Source organism: Leucoraja erinacea, chromosome 13 (genome assembly GCF_028641065.1).
Source record: "Leucoraja erinacea ecotype New England chromosome 13, Leri_hhj_1, whole genome shotgun sequence".
Lineage (NCBI taxonomy): Eukaryota > Metazoa > Chordata > Chondrichthyes > Rajiformes > Rajidae > Leucoraja > Leucoraja erinaceus.
The window spans coordinates 2,466,703-2,487,698 of NC_073389.1; the positions used below are offsets into that span (position 1 = coordinate 2,466,703).

The following is a 20,996-nucleotide window of genomic DNA, read 5'->3' on the forward strand; positions in this document are numbered from 1 at the left end:
ACTCTGAATCTTTGAAGAAGATGAGGATAAACAGTTATTGTCTGTTCTGTGGGACAGAGCTGAGATGGGGACTGATTTGTGTTTGCAGGTCCAATCTGTACCTCAGTGAAGGATGCCGCCATAGCCTACACAATCCTCTCTGGCCCAGACCCAAACTACTCCTACGGTGAGTGTTTAATGCTTCTGAAAATCTGCCCAGCTGAGTGAAGTAGAACATTCCGGAATGCCAAAACAAAAACAAATCAAGAGAAAAAAATCTTCAGGACACTAGGCATTGCAGACGCTGATTTACTTTTATTTTTTAAAAAGATGCAAAATGCTGGAGGAACTCAGCGGGTTAGGCAGCATCTGTGGGGGGAATGGACCGATGCCGTTTTGGGTCAGGACACCTCTTCAGACTTTTAGAAGGGGGGAGAGAAACCTGGAAAAGTTGTGGCCGGGACATAGTCTGATGAGTGATAGGTGGATACAGGTGAGGGTGGGGTTAACATAGACATAAAAACATAGAAAATAGGTGCAGGAGTAGGCCATTCGGCCCATTGAGCCTGCACCGCCATTCAATATGATCATGGCTGATCATCCAACTCAGTATCCTGTACCTGCCTTCTCTCCATACCCCCTGATCCCTTTAGCCACAAGGGCCACATCTAACTCCCTCTTAGATATGAACTGGCCTCAACTACCTTCTGTGGCAGAGAATTCCAGAGATTCACCACTCTCTGTGTGAAAAATGTTTTTCTCATCTAGGTCCTAAAAGATTTCCCCCTTATCCTTAAACTGTGACCCCTTGTTCTGGACCTCCCCAACATCAGGAACAATGTTCCTGCATCTAGCCTGTCCAACCCCTTAAGAATCTTGTAAGTTTCTCTAAGATTCCCCCCTCAATCTTCTAAATTCTAGCGAGTACAAGCCGAGTCTATCCAGTCTTTCTTCATATGGAAGTCCTGACATCCCAGGAATCAGTCTGGTGAACCTTCTCTGTACTCCCTCTATGGCAAGAATGTCTTTCCTTAGATTAGGAGACCAAAACTGTACACAATACTCCAGGTGTGGTCTCACCAAGACCCTGTACAACTGCAGTAGAATCTCCCTGCTCCTATTCTCAAATCCTTTTGCTATGAATGCTAACATACCATTCGCTTTCTTCACTGCCTGCTGCACCTGCATGCTGCACCTACTTTCAATGACTGGTGTACCATGACACCCAGGTCTCATTGCATCTCCCCTTTTCCTAATCGGCCACCATTCAGATAATAGTCTACTTTCCTGTTTTTGCCACCAAAGTGGATAACCTCACATTTATCCACATTATACTGCATCTGCCATGCATTTGCCCACTCACCCAGCCTATCCAAGTCACCTTGCAGCCTCCTAGCATCCTCCTCTCAGCTAACACTGCCCCCCCAGCTTTGTGTCATCCGCAAACATGGAGATGTTGCATTCAATTCCCTCGTCCAAATCATTAATATATATTGTAAATAGCTGGGGTCCCAGCATTGAGCCTTGCGGTACCCCACTGGTCACTGCCTGCCATTGTGAAAAGGACCCGTTTACTCCTACTCTTTGCTTCCTGTCTGCCAGCCAGTTCTCTATCCACATCAATACAGAACCCCCAATACCATGTGCTTTAAGTTTGTATACTAATCTCTTAAGTGGGACCTTGTCGAAAGCCTTCTGAATGTCCAGACATCCACTGGTTCTCCCTTATCCACTCTACTAGTTACCTCCTCGAAAAATTCTATAAGATTCGTCAGACATGATTTACCTTTCATAAATGCATGCTGACTTTGTCCAATGATTTCACCACTTTCCAAATGTGCTGCTATCCCATCTTTAATAACTGACTAGCAGTTTCCCCACTACCGATGTTAGACTAACTGGTCTGTAATTCCCCGTTTTCTCTCTCCCTCCCTTTTTAAAAAGTGGTGTTACATTAGCTACCCTCCAATCCTCAGGAACTACTCCAGAATCTAAAGAGTTTTGAAAAATTATCACTAATGCATCCACTATTTCTGTGGCTACTTCTTTAAGCACTCTGGGATGGAGCCTATCATGCCCTGGGGATTTATCAGCCTTTAATCCATTCAATTTACCTAATAGCACTTCCCGGCTAACCTGGATTTCACTCAGTTCCTCCATCTCATTTGACCCCAGGTCCCTTGCTATTTCCGGCAGATTATTTATGTCTTCCTTAGTGAAGACAGAACCAAAGTAGTTATTCAATTGGTCTGCCATGTCCTTGTTCCCCATGATCAATTCGCCTGTTTCTGACTGCAAGGGACCTACATTTGTTTTAACATCTTTTTCTCTTCACATATCTATAAAAACTTTTGCAGTCAGTTTTTATGTTCCCTGCTAGTTTTCTTTCATAATCTATTTTCCCTTTCCTAATTAAGCCCTTTGTCCTCCTCTGTTGGACTGGATTTCTCCCAGTCCTCTGGTAGCTACTTTTTCTGGCTAATTTGTATGCTTCATCTTTTGTTTTGATACTATCCCTGATTTCCCTTGTTATCCATGGATGCACTACCTTCCCTGATTTATACTTTAGCCAAACTGTGATGAACAATTGTTGTAGTTCATCCATTACATATCCACCGTCAACCCTTTAAGAATGAATTGCCAGTCTATCTTGGCCAATTCATGTCTCATACCCTCAAAGTTACCTTTTCAGAACCCTTGTTTTTGAATTAATTATGTCACTCTCCATCCTAATGAAGAACTCAACCATATTATGGTCACTCTTGCCCAAGGGGCTACGCACAACAAGACTGCTAACTAACCCATCCTCATTACTCAAAACCCAGTCTAGAATAGCCTGCTCTCTCGTTGGTTCCTCTACATGTTGGTTTAGAAAACTATCCCGCATACATTCCAAGAAATCCTCTTCCTCAGCACCCCTGCCAATTTGATTCACCCAATCTATATGTAGATTGAAGTCACCCATTATAACTGTTTTACCTTTGTTGCACGCATTTCTAATTTCCTGTTTGATGCCATCCCCAACTCCACTATTACTGTTAGGTGGCCTGTACACAACTCCCACTAGCGTTTTCTGCCCCTTAGTGTTTCGCAGCTCTACCCATTTCGATTCCACATCCTCCAAGCTAATGTCCTTCCTTTCTATTGCGTTAATCTCCTCTCTATCCAGCAACGCTACCCCACCTCCTTTTCGTTTCTGTCTATCACTCCTGAATATTGAATATCCCTGGATGTTCAGCTCCCAGCCTTGGTCACCCTGGAGCCATGTCTCCATGATCCCAACTATATCATAGTCATTAATAGCTATCTGCACATTCAACTCATCCACCTTATTACGAATGCTCCTTGCATTGAGACGCAAAGCCTTCAGGCTTGTTTTTACAACACCCTTACCCCTTATACAATTAAGTTGAAAAGTGGCCCTTTTTGATTTTTGCCCTGGATTTGTCTGCCTGCCACATTTCACCTTGCTACCTATTGCTTCTACCCGCATTTTACACCCCTCTGTCTCTCCGCTCACACATTTTAGAAACCCTTTCCCTTTAACTCCATCCTCGACTATCCCATTTGACACCCCACCCCCCTTACTCAGTTTTAAACCACCCGTGTAGCAGTGGCAAACCTGCCTGCCAGAATGCTGGTCCCCCACCTGTTAAGATACAATCCGTCCCTTTTGTACAGTTCCCCCTTACCCCAAAACAGATTCCATTGATCTAAGAATCTAAATCACAGCCCCGTACACCAGTTCCTCAGCCACATATTCAGGTCCCGTATCTCCCTGTTCCTGCTCTCGCCAGCACGAGGAACTGGAAGCAAACCGGAGATAACAACCCTGGAGGTCCTGCTTTTCAGCATTTTTCTGAGCTCTCTAAAGTCACGCTGCAGAATATTCATCCCCTTCTTTCCGACATCATTTGTGCCGACATGCACTACCACTTCCGGCTGTTCACCTTCGCCCTTGAGGATTTTCTGCACTGTGTCTGTGACATCCTGGATCCTGGCACCGGGAAGGCAGCACACCATCCTCGAATCCCGTCTGTTGCTGCAGAAACCCCTGTCCGTACCTCTCACAATGGAGTCTCCCACTACAATGGCGTTGCCTGACGTTGGCCTATTTGGTTTTGGCTCAACAGCCCTATTTGCTTCGCAAGCCAGTCGCCGCTCAGTGTAATAACGTCTTCTGTCGCGACAGCTTCTAAGTGGGTGAACCTGTTCACAAGAGGTACAACACCTGGGGACGTTGGCATTCCATGCTTCCTTCCCTTTCTCACCGTCAGCCACCTTCCCTCTTCCAGTACCCACTTAGGTGTAACAATCTTACTGTAGGACTGCGAGGAACTACTCCGTTTCTCGGATGAACCTGAGGTCATCCACTTGCTTCTCCAGTTCCCCAACACGGTCCTTCAGGAGCTGTGGTTAAGAGTTTGGGTCAGAGCATGTTCGAAGAGCAGGTAGAACCACACAGGGGCAGCAGTGAGAGAGGGCCTCACGGACGTCCCATTGGAGAGAGGAGAATTCCACAAACATGGCTATACTTTCAGAAGACTTTGCAGGGCAGCAGTCAAATGGAGGCACAAGGAACTGCAGATGCTGGAATCTTGAGCAAAACACAAAGTGCTGGAGGGAATGGACAGGTGACAGTGAGAGAAGGGTCCTGATCCAAAGTGGGTGAAAGTAAGGAGTGGTTGGAAAATCATAATTCCATTTACAATGGGGAAAGTTTTTAAGAGTTTATTATAGATGTTTTCAACATGGAAAGGGATTTAATGATTGGTAAGTTATTTGATCAATATGGGTGGACCCGAGGACACGGCCTCAGAATAAAAGGACGTACCTTTTTAGAATGGGAATGAGGGGGAATTTCTTTAGCCTTGAGGGTGGTGCATCTGTGGAATTCATGGCTGTGTCGTTGGATGTTATTAAAGGAGAGATTGATAGGTTCTTGATTAGTAAGGGGGCCCAAGGTTACAGGGAGAAGGCAGGAGAATGGAGATGGGAGGGAAAAATAGATCAGCTATGATTGGTGGAGGAGACTCGAAGGGCCGAATGGCCTAATTCTGCTCCTATATGGTCTTATGATGTCTGGTCATTAACGATGGGTTTAGTCAGCAACTCATCAGTAACCATGGGTTTAAATAACGTTAAAGGTGATTCTGTTTTATGTTGAAATCTGAAACGGCACCTTTAAAAACTTAAATCGTTAAGAAGGATTTTGATATGATAATTTGAGTTTTAGAAATTAAAAGGGGGGGGGGGGGGGGGGAGGGGGTTGAAGGAATTGTAATTGCTCATTCAAAGAGCCAGCATTGGGGAAATGGGCCAAACTATCTCCTGTGTTTATCTATGGTTACTTCTTTCATGTCTTTGTCTGGACACAAAAACGGTTTGACTTTCTGGTGGTTGGTTTTGGACTGGGTCCACTTTATAGACTGGTGTCACATTGATCTTTCAGGCATCCATCAGCCTTCACTGAATCTTGACAATGTTGGACATCCTGATCTGGAGAACATCAAATTTGGCATCGATTGGAAGTTCTTCACGGTAAAGTACACCCTCTCCTGTTGTGGTGGATTGAAGTTGTGCAGGAATGTTTGCTACATATTGGACATGGTGGTAATCATAGAGTGATACAGTGTGGAAACAGGCCCATCGGCCCAACTTACCCACACCGCCCAACATGTCCCAGCAACACTAGTCCCACCTGCCCACGCTTGGTCCATACCGCTCCAAACCTGTCCAATCCATGTACCTGTCTAACTGTTGGGATAATCCTTGCCTTAACTACCTCCTTTAGTTTAGAGCAGGGGTCGGCAGCCTTGTTCTGCATAGAGGCCAGGACGCATGTCTGTGAGCGGATGGCGGGCCACATCTATCACGTGTACACATGGATCCCGCCCCGGATGACAGGCATCAATCACGTGTTCACGTAGATCCCGCCCCTTCGTGGACGCACTGGGTGGCCCCTAGCTATGGGCGCTCACCAACATGGCGTACCTACAGACCATTGCCTTGGCTCTGTCCTGAAGGAGGTGGCTCAAACACTCACACTCACTCGTCCCCGGCCTATTGACAACCCCGATCCCGACAGTGAAGCCCAGACACGGAAGGTGCACGGGCGGCCGTGCCGGCGGCTTTGCGCAGGATGCGGTACAGCCAGAGCTCGGTGGCTCCGCCATTGCGGCCACCAGCACAGGCCTCCTTGCGTCACCGTGCCTCAGCGCCACGGCCTTGGGCCCGGGTGGTACCGGAGATGACGGAAGTCTGCGGGCCGGATAATTTGGTTCTTGATTAGTCCTCATGTTGGCTACTTTTCCGAGGCAGCGTGAAGTGTGTGTATGGAACAGAGCTGCCACAGGAGGTAGTTGAGGCAGGTACTATAACATTTAAAAGGAATATGGACAGGTACATGGATAGGAACGGTTTAAAGGGATCCCGTATGGGGAAAATGCGGGCAGGTGGGACATCTTGGTCGGAATGGATGAGTTGGGCTAAGGTCCTGTTTCCGTGCCGTATGATGCTGTGACTTTTGGAAATCAGTTGGGCCATTCTCTGTTTAAGAAAGAACTGCAGATGCTGGAAAATGTAAGGTAGACAAAAATGCTGGAGAATCTCAGCAGGTGAGGCAGCATCTATGGAGCGAAGGAAATAGGCAACGTTTCGGACCAAAACCCTTCTTCAGACCATTCTCTGGCTGAGGTTACTGCCTGCCCAGCTCGTGTTAACACCGCTTGCTCCGTCTCCGTCACTGAGCCAGCATTGTCCTCCCCCCATTGATTAGGTTTGAATGACAAATAAAGGATTCAATTCAATTTAATTCAATTTTGCAATGATTACTGTTTGTTATGTTCTATGTCCTAAATTCCACCCTGTCCTGACATGGGCCTTTTCTCTTGAATTTTAACAGGACTGTGATCCTGAGGTCTTGGAGGTTTGCCAGAAAGGTATGATGATCTTAAAAACTTGCCTTCTAAATCTATTGCCGTCTAGCATGGGACTGAATCGCCATCTAGAATGGGATTGAAATTGGGCAGGAGAGTTCCCACCTACCAACAGGATAAACCAGGAGAACATGATTGTGGAATAGGACAGCTGATCTCAGTGCATCTGTGTGGGGGAGAGAGGGGAGTGGAGGGCTTCACGGTGGCTCAGGTAGAGTTGCTGTCTCTCTGCGCCAGAGACCCGGGTTCAATCCTGACTAAGGGTGCTGTCTGTATGGAGTTTGTACATTCTCCCTGTCACCGCATGGGTTTTCTCCGGGTGTTCCGGTTTCCTCCTGCGCTCCAAACACATGTAGGTTGATTGTCCCTCTGTAAATTGTCCCCGGAGTGTAGAATAGCGCTGGTCGACAAGGGCTCAATGGCTCAATCTTGTCATCTGAAATAAATAATTTCTACGCAGTATCTCAAGACTAAAGCCAAAATCATGCCCTATGGGTGGCGCAGTGGATAGAGCTGCTGCCTCACAGTGAACGAGACCAGGTTTGATCCCGACCTCAGGTGGTGTCTGTGTAACGTTGGTACGTTCTCCCTGTGACTGCATGGGTTTCTTCCGAGTTCCCCGGTTTCCTCCCACATCACAAAGAAGTGCTGGTTTGAAGGTTAATTGGACTCTGTACATTGCCCCTGTCAAAGTTTGTTTCTTAAAAGCAAATAGCAACAAAAACTGTTAAAGGTAAAACCATGGCAATCTTTAATTGATTTGTCAGACGGGAGTGGCAAAAGATCTACAATGAGCACAGACGTTGCTCAGTGCTTCTCAGGCTCCCACTCACAGAACAAAGCCGAGTTAGCACAATTATACATTTTTCTTATTAGTAAAACACTCCTACCCAGTCTGAATATGGCATGACTGAAAGATTCCATCGCCTTTCAGAAGATAGGAAGGATGGGTCCAAATCCAGCTCAACCAATAACAAGTTATTATTTATCTCTGGAGCGTCAGATATTTGTTCAATCTTGGCTTCTTTATGGCCTTGAAGCATGTGTTATTACTGCAGGCTGCCATCTTAATGTCTTTATTGAAAAGACAACCTGTCCTCCATATTGCGTTCATTCAATTTACAAAGTCATTCAGACTTGGCAACGAACCATTCTTTTGTTCTACCAGACCAAGCTTTTGTAGAAGCACAACTTCATTTTAGATTTGACCATTAGCTCTTTCACCGCTAGTGTGTCAGGAATGGATCAGAAAGGAGGATGACTTAAAACGTTGTGTGTGCTTTGAAGTCTGTGGACATGAATTCTGTCAGGACAGGTGGGCTTATGACAGGCAACCCCTTGACGTCAATAAGAGATGGTTGGGTTTGACTTTGCCAGGCTTGGCGACTGAGTATGGAAACGAGTCTTGTGATCCAGTGAGCCCACGCCGCCCACCGATCACCCGTTCACCCTAGTTCTATGTTATCCCACTTACTCATCCACTCCCGACACACTAAGGGACAATTTACAGAGGGCAATTACCCTACAAACCTGCTTGTCTTTGGGATGTGGGAGGACGTGGTCGCAGGGAGAACGTGCAGACTCTGTACAGACAGTGCCCGAGGTCAGGATCGAACCAGGGTCTCTAGCGCTGTGAGGGACCAGCTCTACCTGCTGCGCCACCATGCCGCCCATTGTATGTTTGCAAGGAGCCTGAGAAACAGAAGATCCTGTGAACTAATAGCGGGCTGTTCAAGCTAACTTGTCTCTTTTTGGCACAGCGGTGTATTACCTGTCGGGTTTGGGGGGGAAAATGGTGGACGTGACAATCCCAGAGCTGGAGGAGGTACAGACCGCTCACTTCATCAGCATCCTGTGTGAAATACGAGAGGCCCTCACCATGGATTTTAATAATCACTACCACAGCATGGTAAGTGTTGGAATAAGTTTCACGACACGCGAGTGACTATCAAACTGTAACTACTTAATTCACAAAAACGTATCCGACAAGGAAAACAGTCAAGCAAGAGACTGCTCTCTCGATTCAAAGCATGCTGTATTTTCATATCATTTTTGATAGCACAAAAGCAAGGTTAGTCACGTACACTAGTTTACAGGGTTAACTGTGATCCAGCATTCAGTAACTTTCCACTGAGAAACAGGCTTCTTTATCTGTGTAGGAAGATGAGGGTGTCTGGGTGTAGCCTTGAGTTCATAGCTTCTTTGTATCGAGTAAACTTGTTTTCTGGACTCTATGGGCCACCTGCACCAGGAATGTTTATCCTGGCTCTCAGAGGGTATATTCACTGGAGTAAAGTTTGATTCCTATAGAGTGAAGTGCAGCACATGTTGAAAGGCAAAATGGAAGAACAGCTCGGTTCTTCCCACATAAGGACTGAGCAGTGGTTAACAATACCGCACCAAGGTGGTTGAAACATTTCCCTTGGTCCTGCTACTGAGTGACTCTGCTTCTGAGTAAAACCCTTTTTATTTGCATTCCATAGATGCTTGTAATTCCCCTCTAGTCTCAAAGGAGGTGCCTCGGTCTGCCAAGGCCTGCTGGATCTTCCGGGTTGCTAACCATTTCAACTGCCCCTCTCTCTCCGTCCTTTCTGTCCTAGAAACATAGAAAATATGTGCAGGAGGAGGCCATTCGACCCTTCGAGCCAGCGCCGCCATTCATTGTGATCATGGCTGATTGGCCCCAATCAATGACCCGTGACTGCCTTCTCCCCAAATCCCTTGATTCCACTAGTCCCTAGAGCTCTATCTAACTCTCTCTTAAATCCATCCAGTGACTTGGCCTCCACTGCCCTCTGTGGCAGGGAATTCCACAAATTCACAACTCTCTGGGTGAAAAGGTTTTTTCTCACCTCAGTCTTAAATGGCCTCCCCCTTATTCTAAGACTGTGGTCCCTGGTTCTGGACTCGCCCAACATTGGGGAAATGTTTTCCTGCATCTAGCTTGTCCAGTCCTTTTATAATTTTATATGTTTCTATAAGATCCCCCTCATCCTTCTAAACTCCAGTGAATACAAGCCTAGTCTTTTCAATCTTTCCTCATATGACAGTCCCGCCATCCCGGGGATTAACCTCGTGAACCTACTCTCCACTGCCTCAATCACAAGGATGTCCTTCCTCAAATTAGGAGACCAAAACTGGACACAATACTCCAGATGTGGTCTCACCAGAGCCCTATACAGCTGCAGAAGAACCTCTTTACTCCTATACTGAAATCCTCTTGTTATGAAGGATGTCCTGGGCCTCCTCCATTGCCATAGTTGGGCCACACACAAACTGGAGGAACAGCACCTCGTATTCCACCTGTGCAGCTTGCAACCAAACGCTATGAACGTTGAATTCTCCAATTTTAAATCATCTCTAACAACCCTTTCCTCTGGCTTCACAATTTGGGTCTTTCTTCCAACCATCTGCCTATCATTCCCCCGTCCCCCAATCCCGTGTCCACCGATTACTTGTCTTGCCCCTCCTCTCTCCCAGCTTTCAGCCCCCACCACCCGACGATCGGTCTGAAGAAGCATCCCGACCTGAAACGTCACCTGTCCACGTTCCCCAGAGATGCTGCCTGACCCACTGAGTTACTCCAGCTCTCTCTTTGTGTCCCTTTCCTTGATAAGCTGTCTGCAACATGCAGCCTACAAATTGTAATCACACAGAATGTACACACAAGGAACTGCAGGTGCTGGTTTACAAAAATAAAACACACAAAGTGCTAGTGTAACTCTGAATCGGCAGCGTCTGTGGAGATGGACACAAACTGCTGGAGTATCTCAGCAAGTCAGGCTGCATCTGTGGAGAGAAGGAATGGGTGACGTTTCATGTCAAGACCCTTCTTCATTCTGTGGAGATTGTGGATGGGTGATGTTTCGGGTCGGGACCCTTCAAAACGCAAGTCACTTCCGCTGATATGTATCAAGTACTTGTCTTTATAAATCCGTGCTGAATGTTGACAAGATTCCTTGTTTCTGTCTCTGAGGAGAACATTTTGATTTAGTTTGGTTACTATATTTGTCATGCGTAGAGCGATAGAGCGATGAGTGCAATCCAGTCAGATCACACCGTACATGGGCACAATAGATCCTCTTCTGGGACATCACACAAGAGTCGCCATGTTCCAGCACCATCTTGCATCATCCAAGGCTCTGAAAAGTCCAATCTGAACCGCACGTCTTTGAGATGTAGTAGGAAACCGGAGCAGCCTGGGGAAACATATGCGGTCACAGGGAGAACGTGCAAACTCCGCACAGACAGCAGCTGAGGTCAAGATTTAACCTGATTCCATGGCGCTGTGAAGCAGCAACTCAAGCACTGTGTCGCTCCAAAGGAAGGCATCCAACCCTGTACTAGTCCCATCCATGGATGTAGCCTTGCTAACCACCGTTTATTTTCCTAGTTCCAAAGAATGTTTTATCAACAACTACACCATCAATATTTTTTCTTGCAGAATCTGGATACTCGCATGTCTTTGGCCATTGGATCACATTTCACGAGTTCTGATTTTATTCAGGTAGGCAACATAGAAATTTGGCCCTTCCTTCGAGCCAGCACCGCCATTCATGGCTGATCATCCAAAATCAGTTCCCCGTTCCGGCTTTCTCCCCATAATTCTCGATTCCCTTAGAATCTCCCTAATCTAACTCTCTCTTGAAAACCTCCACTGCCTTCTGTGGCAGAGAATTCCATAGATTCACAACTCTCTGGGTGAAAACGTTTTCCTCATCTCAGTCCTAAATGGCCTACCCTTATTCTTAAACTGTGACCCCTGGTTCTGGAGTCCCCAACATCGGGAACATTTTTCCTGCATCTAGCCTGTCCAATCCTTTAAGAATTGTATATGTTTCTATAAGATTCTAAATTCCAGCGAATACAAGCCCAGTCGACCCATTCTTTCATCATATGACAGTCCCGCCATCCTGAGAATTAACCTGGTGAACCTACGCTGTACTCCCTCAATAGCAAGAATGTCCTTCCTCAAATTAGGAGACCAAAACTGCACACAATACTCCAGGTGCTGTTTCATCCAGGGTCCTGTACAACTGCAGTAGGACCTCATTGCTCCTAAACTTAAATCCTCTCGCAATGAAGGCCAACATGCCATTAGCTTTCTTCACTGCCTGCTGTACCTGCATGCTTACTTTCAGTGACTGATGTACAAGCACACCCAGGTCTCGTTGCACCTCCCCTTTTCCTAAACTGACACTATTCAGATAATAATCTGCCTTCCTGCTCTTGACACTAAAATGGATAACCTCATATTTATTCACATTATACTGCATCTGCCATGCATCAGTCCACTCACCCAGCCTATCCAAGTTAACCTGCAGCTTCATAGCATCCTCCTCACAGCTCACACTGCCACCCAGCTTTGTGTCATCCGCAAACTTGGAGATGTCACTTTTAATTCCCTTGTCTAAATTGTTAATATATATTATGAACAACTGGGGTCCCTGCACTGAGCCTTGCGGCACCCCACTATTCACTGCATGCCATTCTGAAAAGGACCCGTTAATTTGCTTCCTGCCTGCCAACCAGTTCTCTATCCATGTCAATACCCTACCCCCAATACCATGTGCTCTAATTTTGCACCCTGTAGCTCAGGCCCTGGAGTCCAGGCAACAAGCTGGTAAGCCTTCTCTGCACTCGTTCTATCATCGGTTTCGTCTTCCTCCCTCAGGCTGGGCGCCAGCGATCTCGGGCCATGAAGTTTTTGGAAGACATTTTCAAAGAAGTGGATTGCCTCATCACACCAGGTAGGGCCACTCACTCGCTCAACGTGAAGTTAAATTAATTACTACGTTAAATGGCCACGGTGCAAATTGTTTGGAGAAGGCAGGAGGATGGGGTTGGCAGGTAAAGATACATCAGCCATGATTGAATGGCGGAGTAGACTTGATAGGCTGAATGTCCTAAATCTGCTCCGTTAACTCATGAACTTATGATTATGCGTGACCTGAACAAATAATATTTAAATTCATAAAGACACAAGGAACTGCAGATGCTGAAATCATAAGCAGAACGCAAAGTGCTGGAGGAACTCAGCGGGTCAGACGGCATCCGTGGAGGGATGGACAGACGACACCCTTCTTTAAAAGAAGACTCTTGCTACAAAACATTGTGTATCTACCTATCACTTGCCAGGGTTTGTCTTGCCCCCACCTCTCTTGTCCATCATTCTCCCCTCCCTACTCCATCCGTCTGAAGAAGGTTCCTCACCTGAAACTGTCCATTCCCTCCACAGATGCTGCCTGACACGCTGAGTTCCTCCAGCACTTTGTGATGTGATAACTATCATAGAATGATATTGTGGGACATGTAACTCTCTCAGGTGTTCAGTTCTTGGGCACCATGTTATAGGAAAGATATTGTCAAGCTGGAGCAGGTACAGAGAATAATTACAAGGATGTTGCCAGGACTAGAGGGTGTGAGCTATAGAGAAAAGTTGAGTAGGCTGGGACTCTATTCCTTGGAGTGCAGGAGGATGAGGGGTGATCTTATAGAGATGTACAAAATCATGAGAGGAATAGATCGGGTAGTCTCTTGCCCAGAGTAGGTGAATTGAGGTCCAGAGGACATAGGTTTAAGGTGAAGGGGAAAAGATTTAATAGGAATCTAAGGGGGTAACACAGAGGGTGTATGGAACAAGCTGCCAGAGAAGGTAGTTGAGGCTGGGACACTACTGTAGTCAGACTTATTTCAAAGGGAGACAAGGCAGCCTACAGAGAGGAAGTCCTGAAGTTGACAACCTGGTGCTCAGAAAACAATCTGGCTCTGAACACCAGGAAAACAAAAGAGCTCATTGTCGACTTCAGGAGGCACAGCACCGACTTAGTCCCCCTACACATCAACGGCGAGTGTGTGGAGAGGGTCAACACCTTCCGGTTTCTCGGCGTCCATATCGCTGCTGATATCTCCTGGACAGACAACACGACAGCGGTCATCAAGAAGGCTCAGCAGCGGCTGCACTTCCTGAGGGTCCTCAGGAAGCACAACCTGGACTCTAACCTGCTGCTGACCTTCTACCGCTCGTCCATCGAGAGCCTGCTGACATACTGCATTACAGCATGGTATGGCAGCTGCACCATGGCAGACTTGGAGAGGCTTCAGAGGGTAACTAGGACAGCGCAGAAGATCATTGGCTGCCCTCTCCCCTCCCTGATGGATATCTACACCTCCCGCTGCCTTAGCAGGGCAAAGAAGATCATCAAAGACAGCTCCCATCCTGCGTTTGGACTGTTCGACCTGCTGCCCTCTGGAAGGCGCTATAGGTGCATCAAATCCAGGACAAATAGACTCAGAAATAGTTGCTTTCCGAAAACTATAACTACTCTGAATTCAAATTCACACATGCACTGACTTCACTGCCCAACACCCGGACTTCCATCTGTATATATGTATATATGTATGTAGCGCCGCAGAATTGTGCACCTATCCCCCCCCCCCCCCCCCCCCCCATCTCCCTTCTGTTTTTGTGCTAAATTGTATGTATGCACTGAGTACGAGCAGCTTTCAGTTTCACTGCACATGTATAGTGACAATAAATGGCATATCTATATCTATCCCAACATTTAAGAATCAGTTAGACTGGTACATGGATTGGACAGGTTTGGAGGGAAATGGACCAAAGGCCAGTAGGTGGGACTAGTATAGCTGGGACATGGTGGCTGGTGTGGGCAAGTGGGCAGAAAGCCCAGTTTCCAACACTGTATCACTCTGACTCTAGGTGGAAGCTAGACTCAAAATGCTGGAGTAACTCAGTGGGACAGGCAGCATCTCTGGAGAGAAGCAATGGGTGACGTTTTGGGTCAAGACCCTTCTTCAGACTTGGGCGGAAGGCTTGTTTTAAACAAGAGCAGCAAATTTGCCACCAGTTTTACCTGGATCGTGTTTTGTCTCTGTTTCCAGCAATACCCAGTACAGCTCCATCTTTTAAATCCTCTGACTGCAGTTTTGGATGCAGTGATCTACACACCTTATTCAGCACAATAAGGTAAGGACAGCGTCTGGATAAGGGTGAAGGTTAACGGAAGGTAAAAGAAACACTGTTGAAAATGTACACATCTGAAGATCATGAAACAGTTAATCAAAGTTCCCCCTATGTTTAAAAATATCCAGCTCTTCCCCTCTGAAGTTGAAGCCACAGAAAGTATAAAGTTGTGCCAATCACTTAGTAGTTGAAAGGAACTGAAAATGTTTAACATCAGTGAAGGGAAAATTAAACACCCAAGAAGGACAAAAACAAGACGGAAATTATAGACTGCATCCCAGAATTGTAAATGGAGTGGCTCTTGAAATGGTATTGTAACTGGTTTATTAATGTCATGTGTTAAGTGAAAAGCTTTTGTTTGCGTGCTATCCAGCCAAATCAGATCATACATCAGTACAATTAAGAACATGAGAACAAGTACAACAGGTACAAACTACAAAGAGTAAAATACCAACGTGCAGAATATAGAGTTACAGCATTGTAGCGTTACAGTTGCAGAGGAAAAGTCCAATGTCCTCCTAGAGGTAGGTTGGAAGATCGGGACCTCGCTCTAATTTATGGAAGGACGGTTCTGCTGCCTGATAATAACAGAGAAGAGGCCGTGCCTGAGTCTGGCCGTGTGTGCTCTCAAGCTTCTGTATCTTCTGCCCGACAGGAGAGGGTAGAAAAGGGAATGGCGAGGGTGGGGGGAAAGTCCTTGATTGATGTGTGCATTAGTGATGATCCTTTGACGTTTCCTCTGTCGCTCATCATTCATAAGTGATAGGAGAAGAATTTAGGCTATTCGGCCCTTCAAGTCTACTCCACCATTCAATCAGGTGCCATCAAATGCTCATCATATGTTAACCCACTCATTCCTGGGATTATTCTTGTAAACCTCCTGGGCCCTCTCTAGAGCCAGCGCATCCTCCCTCAGATATGGTGTCCAAAATTGCTCACAAATATTTCAAATGTGGCCTGACCAGCGCCTTGTAGAGCCTCAGCATTACATCTCTGTTTTTGTATTCTAGCCCTCTTGAAATAAATCCTAGCATTGAGTTTGCCTTCCTTACTACCGACTTGCAGAACAACTTTGTGGGAATCCTGCACCAGCACTTCCAAGTTTCTTTGCGTCTCCGATTTCTGGATCCTCTCCCCATTTAGAAAATAGTCTGTGCCATTATTCCTACTACCAAAATGCATGACTTCACACTTTGCTACACTATATTCCATCTGCCACTTCTCTGCCCACTCTCCCAACCTGTCCCAAGTCCTTCTGCCATGTCTCTGCTTTTTCTACACTACCTGCCCCTTCCACCTATTTTCGTATCATCTGCAAACTTGTTCACAAAGCCTTCAATTCCCTCATTCATATCATTAATATACAACGTGAAGAGTAACGGCCCCAGCACCGAGCTCTACGGAACTCCGCTAGTGACTGGCAGCCAACCAGAAAAAGCCCCCTTTACTGCCACTCTTTGCCTTCTGCTATCCAGCCAACCTGCCATCCACGTTAGAGTCTGCCCTTGGATACCATGGGCTCTCATCTTCCTTAGCAGCCTCACGTGTGGCACCTTATCAAAGGATTTCTGAAAATCTAGGTAAACAATATCCACTGACTCTCCTTTGTCTGTCCTGCTATTTACTTCCTCAAAGAATTCCAGCAATTTTTTCAAGCCAGACCTCCCCTTCACAAAGCCATGCTGACTTTGGCCTATTTTATCGTGAACTTCTAAGTACTCTGTAACCTCATCCTTTATAATGGACTCTAAAATCTTACCAACCACTGAAGTCAAACTAACCGGCCTATAGTTCCCATTATTCTGCTCTGCTCCCTTCTTGTGCAGCGGGGGTAATATCGCCAATTTTCCAATCATCTGGAACCACTGCTGACTCTAGTAATTCTTGAAATATCACAACTAATGCCTCCACTATCTCCAGCTCCACCTCTTTAAGAACCCTAGGGTGCAGTCCATCTGGTCCAGGTGACTTATCCACCTTCAGCCCTTTCTGCTTCCCAAACACCTTGTCCTTAGTAATAGCCACTCCTCTAACTTCCTCCTCCTGACTCTCTTGAATAGCAGTCACATTGCTGGTGTCTTCCACTGTGAAGACTGAGGCAAAAACGTTATTCAACTCCTCTGCCATTTCTTTATTCCCCATTATCACTCCTCCTGCATCATTCTCCAGCGGCCCAATGTCCACTCTTGCCTCTTTCTTACTCTTTATATAACTGAAGAAACTCTTCTATATTCTTGGCTAGCTTACCTTAGTATTTCATCTTTGCCTTTTTAGTTACCTTCTGTTGTTCTTTAAACGCTTCCCAATTCTCTGGCTTCCCACTAATCTTGGCAATGTTAGCCTTCTCTTTTGCAATGTTATATGCCTTCTCTTTTAGTTTATGATGTCCTTAACTTCCCTTGTCAGCCATGGTCGCCTCATTCCCCCCCCATAGAATCTTTCTTCCCATTTGGAATGAAAAAGATTCTGAATTATTCCCAGAAATTCCTGCCATTGCTGTTCCACCATCATTCCTGATAGGGTCTCTTTCCAGTCAACTTTGGCCAGTTCCTCCCTCATGCCTCTGTAGTCCCCTTTGCTCAGCTGCAATATCGACGCATCTGATTTCATCTTATCGCTCTCGAATTGCAGGTTAAATAATTGTACAGGGGTCAGCCTCATGTTTACTGCTGGCAAAATGCTGGAATCCATCTTTTTTAAATTAAGCACTTTTAAACCATAATATAATGGGGGAGAGTTAGTATGATTTTATAAGGGAAAACAATATTCAACAGATCTAATGATTTTTGAAGACTTAACTAGCAAGGCGATTAAGGAGGTAGCACTAGATATAGTCAATTGGGATTTTTGGAAGGCATTTGATAGGGTACTGCACCAAAGAGTGAGGATAATGTATTAGCATGGATAGTTTAGTTTAAAGATACAGCATGGACACAGGCCCTTCGACCCACCGAGTCCATGCCAACCATCCTGTTCACACTAGTTCTATGTTATCCCACTTCCTCATCCAACCCCTACACACTCCGGCAATTTACAGAGGGCCAATTAACCTACAAACCTGCACGTCTTTGGGATGTGGGATAAAATCGGAGTACCAGGAGGAAACCCAAGAGATCACGGGGAGAACATGCAAACTCCACACAGACAGCACCCGAGGCACGATCGGACCTGGGTCTCTGGAGCTCTGCTGCTCTACCCTCTGCACTGCTGTGCAATTGGGTGGGGGGGAGGGAGGGAATTGGATGTCAGAAAATATGTTTATTCTGTTAATTGCATTAAATGTGTGCCTTAGTCATATAATCATGCTGGAACTCCAGTCCTAATGTGCAGTTCCACCACAGTCATCAAATAACAGAAGTGCAATTCAATCACCCTCCTGCCATTATCAATTGAACACTAAACAAAGACCACACGCCTCCCTTGTGTGTGGATAAGAAATGAAACCAAATACCTCCACCCTCTCGATGGATGTGAGAAATACAGAAACCTAGTATTCCTACTTCTGAAAGGAAAATCAACAGCTTCCAACTTTAGACAAACAGTGGTGCAGCGGTCGAGTTGCTGCCTTACAGAGCTTGCAGCGTCGGAGACCCGGCTTCCATCCCGACTGTGGGCTCTGTCTGTACAGAGTTTTTACGTTCTCCCCGTGACCGGGGTGGGTTTTCTCTGAGATCTTCAGTTTCCTCCCACACTCCAAAGACGTACAGATTTGTATGTTAATTGGCTTGGCAAAAGTAAAACAATGTCCCTAGTGGGTTAATGTACTAATGTGCGGGGTCGCTGGGGGGCCGAAAGGGCCTGTTTCCGCGCTGTATCTCTAAACTAAACTAAATCCAATGTTTGTGGGAGGGACAAAGTTTAAAGGATCTGTACAGGGCCTGTTCCTGTGCTCTTGGTTGGCATGGAAGGGTCGGGCCGAACGGCCTGCTTCCACACTGTGTGATTCTATGACTGTGACAAGGCTCGGAATTGGTACAGTTATAGAAGTGGAATCAATTATGACTTTCAATGTTGGATGGATAGGTGGATAGGAAAGGTTTAGTGGACTATGGCCAAATGCAGCATTGTCGGCATGGACAAGATGGGCCGAAGGGCCTGTTTCCATGCTGTATGACTATGACTATGACAAAGCTAGGAACTGACACAGTTATCCACCAGTTTTAGATCTGCGTGTATATTTAAATGCTGGAAATAAATTCACCGTTCACAATACTTGACCATAACCCAGCCACTCACCTCAGCTGCATGAGGTCATTCAAAATGGTCTCCTTGTTATCTTGTCCCGGTGGATCATCACTGCCCTCGGGTTCAACGACAGGAATGAACGTAGGGCTTTCTGGAATGACTGCGTCTCGTAGTGAATGCATGTTCACCATTCTACAAAGTAGCACAAACTTTAAATTAATAGTAATTAAGTTATTTTTTTTCCCCCAAACGGAGGAGGGCCAATTAACCCACACGTCTTTGGGATGTGGAAGGAAACCGGAGCTCCTGAAGGAAACCCACATGGTCATTGGGAGAATGTGCAAACTAAGGGGAAAGATTTACTAGGAACCTGAGAGCTAAACTCTCAAAGTCAGGATTGAACGTGGGCCTCTGGTGCTGTGAGGCAGTGACACTACCTGCTGCGCCACTGCCGTGCCGCCTTGCATTGGTGAACAGAGGGGATACAGCCAGTAAGAATAAGTGGATCATTTTCAGGTTTCTGTTGCTGTGAAGTACCGCACATCTGCGTAGGCCATCAAATATTCAGCATTTATATTAACGACATGTACTAAAATGCAGATGCAAAGACAAATGAGATCCATTATTAGATTAGGTTACAATTTAGTGTTTAGTTCATTGTCACATGTACCGAGGTACAGTGAAAAGCTTTTTGTTGCGTGTTAGCTAGTCAGCGGAAAGACTATACATGATTACAATCAAGCCATGCACAGTGTACAGATACATGGTGAGGGAATAATGTTTAATGCAAGGTAAAGTCCGATTAAAGATAGTCTGAGGGTCTCCAGTCAGGTAAATGGGAGGTCAGGACCGCTCTCTAGTTGGTGATAGGATGCCTATTTATTATTGTCTCGTATACCGAGGTACAATAAAAAGCTTTTTGTTGTGTGCTAACCAGTACACATGATTACAGTCAAGTTGTCCACAGAGCACAGATAATTGGTACAACACATACATACAAGATATAACACTGAAGATTAATGCAACATCATGACACATTGTATAGTACCTCTAATGGGCCGATTTTTTATCTCGATTCTCTTTATCCTGATCTTAGATACATGCAACTTGCTAACTTCACAGGAATTCCTGCTCTGGTAGTTCCTGTGGGATACAGTTCCTCTGGCCTACCCATTAACCTCCAGGTAACATCACTTTCTAGTATAATTGTTATTAATTAGCTCGGCAGCAAGTTTTATTTTGTTGGCGATTGTACAAGATGCCGGTGAGGCCGCACTTGGAGTATTGTTGTCTTCAGTTTTGGTCACCCTGCCACAGGAAAGATGCCATTAAGCTGGAAGGAGTGCAGAGAAGATTTACGAGGATGTTGCCAGGATTTGAGGGCCTGAGCCATAGGGAGAGGTTGGGCAGCCTAGGGCTTTATTCCTTGAAGTGCAGGAGATTTTATAGAGAGGTATAAAATCATGAGTGGGAATAGATAGGGTCTTTTACCCAGAGTTGGGGCAATCAAGAACCTGATAGATAGATATTTAAGGTGAGAGGGGAAAGATTTACTAGGGACCCTAGAGGCAACTTTTTTCACACAGGTGGGTAAGGCAGGTACTGTAATAGCATTTAAAAGACATCTAGACAGGTACATGGGCAGGACATGGATATGGGCCAAATGCAGGCAGGTGCGACTAGTATAGATGGGGCATCTTGGTCATTGAGTGATACAGTGTGGAAACAGACCCTTCGGCCCTACTTGCCCGTACTGATCAATGGGTCCCAGCTACACTAGTCCCACCTGCCTGCATTTGGCCCATATTCCTCTACGCCCATATCCCTGTACCTGTCAAAATGTTTCTTAGATGTCTCAAGGACAAGTTGGGCCAAAGGGCCTGTGTCTGTGGTTTATGACTGTAGGAAAA

General features: G+C 45.9%; 1 protein-coding gene across 2 annotated transcripts in view; it reads left to right on the plus strand.

Annotated features, from left to right (window-relative positions):
* The window catches only part of LOC129702528 (uncharacterized), a 73,752-nt gene that overhangs the window by 48,845 nt on the left and 3,911 nt on the right, over positions 1-20,996 (plus strand). For both annotated transcript variants that reach the window (XR_008724396.1, XM_055644273.1), the window contains exons 12-19: positions 89-166; positions 5,432-5,520; positions 6,884-6,920; positions 8,678-8,826; positions 11,362-11,424; positions 12,592-12,667; positions 14,820-14,904; positions 20,183-20,270. Coding sequence is in view for 1 of the 2 variants with exons in the window: in XM_055644273.1 (XP_055500248.1) it covers positions 89-166; positions 5,432-5,520; positions 6,884-6,920; positions 8,678-8,826; positions 11,362-11,424; positions 12,592-12,667; positions 14,820-14,904; positions 20,183-20,270 (665 nt within the window). In the remaining variant the exon portion in view is untranslated. The remainder of the gene's footprint in view (positions 1-88; positions 167-5,431; positions 5,521-6,883; positions 6,921-8,677; positions 8,827-11,361; positions 11,425-12,591; positions 12,668-14,819; positions 14,905-20,182; positions 20,271-20,996) is intronic.